At 61.1% G+C, this 10122-nt stretch overlaps 1 protein-coding gene across 1 annotated transcript in view; it reads right to left on the bottom strand.

Moving 5' to 3' along the window:
• Positions 1–876: 876 nt before the first annotated feature.
• GAL3ST2 (galactose-3-O-sulfotransferase 2) overlaps positions 877–10122 on the bottom strand; it is a 31331-nt gene continuing 22085 nt past the window's right edge. Inside the window, exons 2-4 of the mRNA XM_054478411.1 lie at positions 7100–7189; positions 4235–4490; positions 877–2908 (exon numbers count right to left, since the gene is read on the bottom strand). Of these exons, the coding sequence (XP_054334386.1) occupies positions 2087–2908; positions 4235–4490; positions 7100–7189 (1168 nt within the window). The 3' untranslated portion in view covers positions 877–2086. The remainder of the gene's footprint in view (positions 2909–4234; positions 4491–7099; positions 7190–10122) is intronic.

Here is a 10122-nt window from a genome sequence, read left to right as displayed (position 1 = left end):
TGGGGAGGGAGAGTGGCCTGCAGAGGTCCCTGGGCTGAGGGGGGAGGGAGGGTGGCCTGCAGAGGTCCCTGGGCTGACGGGGGAGCGAGGGAGGGTGGCCTGCAGAGGTCCCTGGGCTGAGGGGGGAGGGAGGGTGGCCTGCAGAGGTCCCTGGGCTGAGGGGGGAGGGAAGGAGGGAGGGTGGCCTGCAGAGGTCCCTGGGCTGAGGGGGGAGGGAGGGAGGGAGGGTGGCCTGCAGAGGTCCCTGGGCTGAGGGGGGAGGGGGGGTGGCCTGCAGAGGTCCCTGGGCTGAGGGGGGAGAGAGGGAGGGTGGCCTGCAGAGGTCCCTGGGCTGAGGGGGAGGGAGGGAGGGTGGCCTGCAGAGGTCCCTGGGCTGAGGGGGAGGGAGGGTGGCCTGCAGAGGTCCCTGGGCTGAGGGGGGAGGGGGGGTGGCCTGCAGAGGTCCCTGGGCTGAGGGAGGAGGGACGGTGGCCTGCAGAGGTCCCTGGGCTGAGAGGGAGGGAGGGTGGCCTGCAGAGGTCCCTGGGCTGAGGGGGGAGGGAGGGTGGCCTGCAGAGGTCCCTGGGCTGAGGGGGGAGGGGGGGTGGCCTGCAGAGGTCCCTGGGCTGAGGGAGGAGGGACGGTGGCCTGCAGAGGTCCCTGGGCTGAGAGGGAGGGAGGGTGGCCTGCAGAGGTCCCTGGGCTGAGGGGGGAGGGAGGGTGGCCTGCAGAGGTCCCTGGGCTGAGGGGGGAGGGAGGGTGGCCTGCAGAGGTCCCTGGGCTGAGGGGGGAGGGAGGGTGGCCTGCAGAGGTCCCTGGGCTGAGGGGGGAGGGAGGGAGGGAGGGTGGGCTGCAGATGTCCCTGGGCTGAGGGAGGAGGGAGGGTGGCCTGCAGAGGTCCCTGGGCTGAGAGGGAGGGAGGGTGGCCTGCAGAGGTCCCTGGCTGACTCTGACTCAGCGGAGCTTCTGCCATTCTTCACGGCCGACTCTCACTGAAAATTCACTCTTCCTGAAGCTCCCCCATTACACTGGGGTCCGAGGGAGCTGCCTATGCTGCTGTTTCGGGTTCTCTCCCTTCTTTGAAATGCTGGTTTCCTGCCCCCTAAAAAAGCGTGGACACACCTAGACCTGCAGGCCTAACCCACTGCTGGGGTCTCAGCCTCCAGGCTGAGCGTGCTGCAGAGTAGCTGCGTTTCCTGGGTGCCCCAGGCATCGGCTGGTCCCGGCGAGTGCACCCCCTTTACCCGCTGAGCCCCTGGCAGCCAGCGATCACGTCTTGCCAGGCAGGGAGGCTCTGTCCCTCCCTGTGAATGACAAAGAGGGGTGCCCACAGCTGCCCTCTGGCACCCAACATGGTCTCCAAGGCAACAAAGGGTGTGTGGACCCCCAACCACTCCAGCCTCCTTTGGCAAGTGAGACTCCTCTCCTTCACGAGGCATTAGGGGCTGACCAGTAGGGGTCGTGGAGCCGAGCTCGACCTGGGCTCCGGCTAGAGCCCTGGTCTTGTGAGCAGTTGTGCCATCTCTCTGTAGAAAACATCCTTCATCAAAACCAAACCTCCTACAGCGAAAGATGTGGAGCTGTTCGGGAGCGGCTGAGCCCTGGCCCCTGACCCGCTCCCGGGCCGGTCTTTGTGGCACTGCCTGTGCCTGCACCTGTCTCTGGGACCAGCGCCTTGTCGCCAGGGCCGGGAAATTCAGGGAAGCCACTCTGAGTTTCTCTGAGGACCCACAGCCGCAGTGCCCAGGACCCTGGGGAGTCCCGGGGCTCACGGGCATGCGCGTCCTGCCGGGGAGGTGCTGACCTGTGATCCAGCATCCCCCACTCCCCACCCTCATGTTCAGTTCTACTCAGTGAACAGAGGCACAGCCTCGGAAGCGGGGGCGGGTGGCTGCCGCCTGGGCTCAGGGCCCTCTCTGGGAGGGATCTGGGCGGATTGTTGGGGATGCTCCTCACTGGGGTCTCCGCCCTCTTCATTTTAGAGCCGTGGCCGGCGGGCCTGGGTTTCCCAACGCCCCAGAAGCCCTGCGAGGATCCCCGGCCTCCCCGGTGACGGCGGAGAGAGGGGCTGGTGTCCGCAGGAGGCCTCGTCCCCGGCCCGGCCCCTCTACGGCCCCAGGAACGGGATGTTCTTGCGGGGCTTCTCCGGGAACTGCAGGGCGTACAGGAGGGCCATGTACTGGAGCTCAGGCATCACAAGCCTCTGGCACACGCCCAGCGTCTGGTTGTCCAGGCCCGGCCGGAGGTTGTAGCCCAGGATGTCGGCCCTGCCGGGCTGGTACGGGCGCAGGCGCGGGTCTCTGATCTGCGTGTGGTTCTTCAGCGCGCCGCCGTCCTGCAGGCACAGGGTCGCGAGTTCGCGCCTCCGGGCGCGCAGCCGTTCCACCTCCCCACGCAGCCGCCGCGGCCCCAGCTCGGCGCGCAGCTGCGCCCAGAGGGTGCGGTTGAAATGCTCGTACAGGCGCCAGTCCAGCGCGCACCAGCTCCGCGCGCGCTCCCGGGCCTCGGGCGACAGGCGGGCCACGGAGCGCGCGCTGCGGGAGTTGAGCCTGAAAGCCACCACGTCGTCCAGCGCCCAGCGCAGCCGGCGCCGCAGCAGCACCAGGGACTCGTCCAGGTGCTCGGCGATGAGCACCAGCTGGAAGCGCCGCTCCACCTCGGCGATGCGCGCGCGCACGTAGCCCTCCTCGCACTGCGCGTTGGGCTCGAAGCCGAAGTCGAACCACATGTTGTTCTTGGCGTAGACGTTCCTGAGGAGGCGGCTGTCGTTGTAGAACGTCCGCGGCGAGGCCAGGAACGCGTCCAGGCTCGGAGCGCCCCGGAAGGCGGGGGCGTAGGTTTTGTAGTAGATGAAGGAGGACTCCAGCTGGAACACGGGGTTCCTCAGGATGGAGAAATAGAAGGTGTCGTTGGGCATGACTTTCTGCACCTGTGTGCGACAGAGAGGCGGGCTGCGGACCGCGGCCCCAGGCCAGGGTGGCCCACCCGCGGGGAGGAGGCGCGCCCTGGCCAACCCGCTCAAGGAGCCCCTCCATCCTCACATCTGCGGAGGAACCTGGGCCTGACGCCTTCTCGTGCGGCAGCTCTGGGAGCAGAGCCAGGGCCACACGCAGGCCCTGCCGCCCAGTCACTGGTTCCCGGGCGCCCAGAACAGAGGCCAAGGACGCCAGGAAGGGGCCTCAGGAGGAGGAGGAGGTCGTGGGCGGAGCAGGAGGAGGGAGGAGGAGCTCCCACTGGCATCTCGAGGAGACCCAGAGGCCTCTAGGGGTGGGATGCTGTGGCGCACAGACACAGCACGAAGGGCCCTTCACGGGCCCCTGGCACAGGGGGCCTTCAGCACTCCACCAGCTGCCCACAGGCCAGGGTGACACCCACCTAACAGACAAAGAAACTGAGGACCAGAGAAGGTCCGTGACCCAGGTTCCCCGCAGGGTGGGTCTGGACTCACCCTCGCTTGTGCCCCCTCAGAGGTCCTGGAGGATATACCCCACCCACAGAAAGTAAAGTCTTGCAGAAAGTCACGCCCAACTACACCGCCTGCTTCTCCATCCTCAGAAACCCAGGGAGAGAACAGTGGGAGGCCTCCTCCCTGCCCCAACCCTCTTCCTTTCCCCTCCTCCAGGCCCCTCCTCCTCCCTCTGCCCCGCAGCCCCCACCCCACAGCACACCCCAGCTGCCCCGCTCTGTGCGCATCACCTCTCCCCACCGGGCCTCCCTCTGGCCCCGCCTGGTCACCTAGCCTCTGCTGGCCATTCTCCACGGAGCGCTCGGGGTGACCCTAAAACACCTGTGGCTGCCCACAGCCCTCCCACCCACACTCCCTGCCCTGCTTCTTTTGTAAGGAAGGTCAGGGAAGCCCTGTGGGGAAGCCGGCTTTATGCTGAGACCCAAGGGACCCAAAGAAGGGCCGGCAGCCACAGGAGTGAAGGTCACGGGGTGAGGAGAGCCGGGCCTGTGCAGAACCAGAGGAGGCCAGAGAAGCGGGGGAGCGCTGGGGACGCCCTTGGGACGCCCTTGGGCAGGGGCTGTGGGGCTCCCAGGTCTCATTCCAAGAGCAACGGCAGGTGACTGGCCGCCTGGAGGGGCAGGGGTTGGCTCAGCAGGGCGTGCAGCCCAGGCCCTCCCAACCCGCTCTCAGCACGCCCCGCCCCCAAGCCTTACACCCCTTCTCTCCAGCCTCCAGGCTACACCACCCCGACCCCACAGCCACAGTCACGGCCGCAGCCCGCCCTCCTCCCCAGCAGGCCCGCGGTACCTCAGGCAGGTTGAACCTCAGGTGGTTGCACATGATGTTGAAGCGCTGCTGCGACCCCACGCCTTCCACGTAGCGCGCCAGGAAGAGCCAGGGGTAGCCCAGGTGGACGCGTGAGCCGGCGGGCAGCGCCACGGACAGGTTGTGGGTCTCGGCGAAGCGGTAGAGGATGTTGAGCACCGTGCTGCTGGCCGTCTTGTGCGTCTTCAGGAACATGATGTTGGTGACCGGCGGCCCCTCGGCCTGGCCCCCAAACAGTCTGGGAGGGAAGGCACACGCAGCCTTCAGCAAGGGTGCAGATGCCCCAACCCCCGCCCAACGGCGACCCCCAGCCCGGCAACCGCAAGAAGAGACCTTCCAACCTGAGCCCCCCAACTCTAGGCCAGGGGGCCAACTGCATAAGCACCAACCCATGGCCCCAATCCTTGCCCCACTCCACAACCTCCCAGCTGGTGGCCCGAACACAAACTCCCCCAACTGTCTCCTGTAACCATGCTCCCCCAACCCTGTGCCCCCGAGAACTAAAAATAAAACCCTAAATGAACCCCATCTTGGCCAAGGGGACCCCAGACCCACCTTAAAACTGAGTTCCCAGCAGTGATGGGATGGGAGGTCAGACACCTCGTCACACCCCCTCCCCTTTGCAGTTTAGACACAGCAGCTGCGCAGTATGAATGTTAGAGACCATAAAGAAAATGTGGCACATCTACACCATGGAATACGATGCAGCCATAAAAAAGAATGGGTTCATGTCCTTTGCAGGGACATGGATGAAGCTGGAAACCATCATCCTCAGCAAACTAACAAAGGAACAGAAAACCAAACATCGCATGTTCTCACTCATAAGTGGGACTTGAACAATGAGAACACGTGGACACAGAGAGGGGAACAGCACATATCAGGGCCTGTGGGGGTGACAGGCAAGGGGAGGGAAAGCATTAGGACAAATACCTAATGTGTGCGGGGCTTGAAACCTAGATGACGGGTTAATAGGTGCAGTAAACTACCATGGCACGTGTATACCTGTGTAGCAAACCTGCATGTTCTGCACATGTGTCCCAGAACTTAAAATAAATTTTTAAAAAATTAAAAAATAAAAAGAGACCATCGCCTGGCAGAACCGACTGTGGCCATAAGACACCACATTATCAACAGGACCTGAGGCCACGCCAGGCAGGGGCGAAGTCACACACGCTGCACTTATTTATGTTCTACCTGCCACAGGAGTTTTCTTTTTCTCTGACACCCAAACGCTGGCCTTGAGATGAACAACATTAAAGCAGGTGCAGATCACCCCCTGCCAGACGCTGCCTCGCTGACCCCTGCTCCACCAGCCAGAACCACAGCTGCAATCGGACAAGAGCCTCATTTCAGTAACTGTCTCCTGAGCAGGGACCCCCAGCCCCGGACTGGTTCTGGCGGTTTACAGAGGCTGCACACCGAGTGCTTCCTGTCCTGGCTTCACCTTCTGACGTGCAGGGCCTAATTGTAATGCAGTTAGATGTGCAGTCTCCACCCTAAGGTGAACGTGGGTCACAAGTAACACACGTGTTTGTTCAGGACACATGCGTCAGGACCCCCTTCATGAATATCCACAACTCCTCCCGTCACCTGCTGAACGTGTACTTGGCCAAGCCGTTCAGCGTAAGCCCCTGTCCCACCCCCTCCCTCGAAGTGCCCGCTCACAGCCTGGGTCGGCGGCTGTGCTCCCAGCCTGTGGGATGTCCACACTTTATAAGAAACAAAGTCTCCTCTCCAAATTTATAGATGTCATGATTCTTCAGTTGACACCCCCAACCCTGGAACCCCCACCAGACCCATCACTGCTCCCCAACCTAGAGACCCTCAGCCCCAGCCTCAGGGCCCCACAGAGACAGTGTCCTCAGACCCATCTCTGTTTCCCTCGGGGGCTACACCCTCTGGCCCACACGTCACCCCAGCCTTCTCCCTGGTGCCCAGGCACGCACATGCAGCTGGCTTTGTGACCTCAGCCACACATGCAGTGCTTCTTGTCCCTTCACACCAGGAAAAGGAAGGACCCCAAAGCCAAGACCCGCAGCCAGACATAGGGCTGGAGTAGACGCTGGGCCCACTCCTAGAACCCCATCATGACACCCACCCAGTAGGCCTGGAGTAGCAGGCACCCTCCCTGCCCCAGAGCAGGACCAGCAGGATGACCAGGATGGTGGGGTCAGGGTCCCCAGGCCTGGCCAGCCCTGGGCAACAGGGGTGAGCAAAGACAGGGTCCTTGGCACCTGTCTCTGGCAGCTCGGCCCAGAGGGATTGGTGCTTCCTCTCTCTCCTCCAACCAGAGGGGCTGGGGAGTGGCGGGGCCTAGAAGACCCTCCCAGCAGCCTGGCTAAAGCCCTGTCTGGAGGCACAGCTGGGCTGTGAGGTGGGCACAGGTGGGCACCTCCATGCAGCAGGGGCTCCACAGCCCATGTGCCATGGGCAGACAGGGGAGAGGGTCCCAGGTGGGCCCATGGCTGCAAGGTCTGTCCTGAGCACGGTTCTGACCTTTTCCTTCCCAGATCCCAGCCCTGGCCCAGGCCAGGTCCAGCCCAGGCCCACAGGCCACCTCTGTTGTGGGGAGCAAGAAGGAGGCCCCCAGCCCTGCCCCCCACACATAGGGACCCTTTGCACACACTGGTTCTGCCCCCAAACCCAGACCCGGCCCCTGCTCCCCGGAGCCCTCCCCAGAGGCCCAGGTGGGTTTGTGGCTAACAGGAGACTCAGGGTTCCCCCAAGGAAGGGCCCATACACCCCTCCTCTTCCAGAGGGAGACAGGCCCAGTGAGGAGGCGTGACCATGCTGGGGTCCCGGGCTCTGCCCTCGGGGCTGTTAGGAGGCGCCCGGGGCAGGACTCACGGTGTGTCCGGCTCTAAGTCCGAGTGCAGGAATCTGGCCAGCAGGAGCAGAGTCAGGGCCAGGAGGAGGAGGAGGATGACCCGGAAGTACCTGTGGAAAGGGCAGGCCGTGAGTGCCCAGGCCGGGTCGTGCCAGCCGCACCCCCACCTCCCATCCTGCCGCCAAGCCCAGGTCCTTGGGCCACACGGGTCTGGGCCTCCCCTCATCTCTGTAACGTCTCGTCCTCAAACCCAGTGGGTGCCAGCCCAGGGGGTAGGGAGTCTCAACCCAGGACAGGCCTGAATCTGACCCCACCCCAACCACCCCTGAATGGCTTAGGGCCGGAAAGAGCCTAGTGGATGAGCCATCCCCTTCCCTGGGGTTCGGGAGCTGACAGGTCCGCGCTCCTGGGACCGGAGGTGGGAGCAGGTCAGGGGACCTCTACCCACACAGGGCCCCCTGGGAGACCGTGAAGGGACGGAGACCCCCAGACCCCCAGGGGATCTGGAGAGGCTGAGAGTTTGGTGCAATGGACCGTGCGCCCCCAAAATCCACAAGCCAAACCCCTAACACGCAGCGTGACGGTGCCTGAAGGTGGGGTCTCTGGGAGGTGTTAGGGTTGGATGAGGTTTGAGGGCGGGTGGAGTCCCTGTAATGGGATTCGCGTCCTTCTAAGACAAGGAAGAGACCAGAGTGCAGCTTCCACTCCCCACCCTCGCTCCCCACGTGGGGGCACAGAGAAAAAGTGGTGTCTGCAGGCCAGGAGGAGGGCCCTCCCCAGGAACCCGCCACGCTGGCTCAAGATCGCACGCCTTCCGGCCTCCAGAACCGTGAGAAGCACGTCTGCTGCTGGGGCCACCCTGTCTGTGGTGTCTGCTGTGGCAGCCCGGGCTGACTGGGCCTGGAGGAAGCATGATGTCTCCAGACAGAGAGGCGGGGCCCCCATGAGGAGGCCTGAGGAGGCCTGGCCTGGGTCCCAGGAACCTAGCAGATCTGGATGAGGCCTGACTGTGGAGTCGGGCAGGGAGCCAGGGACCCCCATCCTCTGGGCAAAGCCCCCCATCAATAGCAGCAAAGGGGCCCCTCAATGATGGGGTGGGGCTACCACGTGGGCTGTGTCCCCTCAGTGATGGGCTGGGGGTTGCCACGTGGGCCGTGTCCCCTCAGTGATGGGGTGGGGGTTGCCACGTGGGCCGTGTCCCCTCAGTGATGGGGTGGGGGTTGCCACGTGGGCCGTGTCCCCTCAGTGATGGGGTGGGGGTTGCCATGTGGGCTGTAGCGTCTCAGTGCAGGTCAGGCACAGGCTACAAGGGAACCAGACACCACACCTGCACTCGGCGAGCTCAGCATCTGGAGAGGACACAAGGGGTGAACTTCCTGCTTGGACTGGGGCCTTTGCATGGGGCTTTACAGGGTACATAGGAGCACAACAAGCCAGTAGGGAGGAGGAATTGTAACCAAGGCAAAGCGGGCCAGGGGGCTGGGGGTGCTAGAACAGCAGGGAGGCAGGACCCGGGCCCAGTGCAACGTCACTCTTCACCCTCCCGGGACATGGAACTGGGTTAGGATCGGCCCCGCCTCTCAGTGCTCACACGACCATTCATGCGCTGCCATGGGAGCAGCGGGGAGGGCTGGGCTGGGCTGGCTCTGCCCGGGAGCAGCGGGGAGGGCTGGGCTGGCTCTGCCCGGGAGCAGCGGGGAGGGCTGGGCTGGCTCTGCCCAGCCCCACTGGCCCCTGCCCAGGAAGAGTTCCTGAGCAGCAGGTCCTCACTCCCACACGCTGGGCGGCACTCCTCTCCTTTTGGGGAAAGGAGATGATTTTTGCATAAAACAATCTTGAATTTTAGCATAATCCCCAGAAAGAGAATTTTTAACTAAGAAGTCACTTCGAAAGTTCAAATGGACAAAAAACATATAGTGATGGCCAGGAAAATTCTAAACAGTGATGATAACGAGCAGCGGCTCTCCCGGATCTGCTCCATAGATCAGAATCAGTTCCACATGGGTCAAAGATTTAATATAAAAAAAAAAACCTGTAAACTAGTTCAACCCTTGTGGAAGTCAGTGTGGCGATTCCTCAGGGATCTAGAACTAGAAATTCCATTTGACCCAGCCATCTCATTACTGGGTATATACCCAAAGGACTATAAATCATGCTGCTATAAAGACACATGCACACGTATGTTTATTGCGGCATTATTCACAATAGCAAAGACTTGGAACCAACCCAAATGTCCAACAATGATAGACTGGATTAAGAAAATGTGGCACATATACACCATGGAATACTATGCAGCCATAAAAAATGATGAGTTCACGTCCTTTGTAGGGACATGGATGAAATTGGAAATCATCATTCTCAGTAAACTATCGCAAGAACAAAAAACCAAACACCGCATATTCTCACTCATAGGTGGGAATTGAACAATGAGAACACATGGACACACGAAGGGGAACATCACACTTTGGGGACTGTTGTGGGGTGGGGGGAGGGGGGAGGGATAGCATTGGGAGATATACCTAATGCTAGATGACGAGTTGGTGGGTGCAGCGCACCAGCATGGCACATGTATACATATGTAACTTACCTGCACGTTGCGCACATGTACCATAGAGCCTAAAGTATAATAATAATAATAAAAAAAAAAAAGAAAAATTATGGTACATATATACCATGGAACACTATGCAGCCATAAAAAAGAACAAGATCATGTCTTCTGTGAGAACATGGATGGCGCTGGAAGCTGTTATCCTTAGCAAACTAACACAAGAACAGAAAATCAAATACTGAATGTTCTCACTTATAAGTGGAACCTAAATGATAAGAACTTATAAATGTAAAGAAGGAAACAACAGATACTGGGGTTTACTTGAGACAGGAGGATGGGAGGAGGGAGAGTAGCAGAAAAGACAACAATTTGGTACTGGGTTTAATACCTGGGTTATAAAATAATATGTACAATAAACCCTCATGATATGTGTTTACCTATGTAACAAACCTTCACATGTACCCCCAAACCTAAAATAAAACTTAAAAAAAGAAA

The sequence above is a fragment of the Pongo pygmaeus genome, chromosome 11 (assembly GCF_028885625.2).
Source record: "Pongo pygmaeus isolate AG05252 chromosome 11, NHGRI_mPonPyg2-v2.0_pri, whole genome shotgun sequence".
In the NCBI taxonomy this organism is placed as follows: domain Eukaryota; kingdom Metazoa; phylum Chordata; class Mammalia; order Primates; family Hominidae; genus Pongo; species Pongo pygmaeus.
The sequence above is the reverse complement of the archived record's forward strand: the minus strand, read 5'-3'. Positions and strand labels throughout refer to the sequence as shown.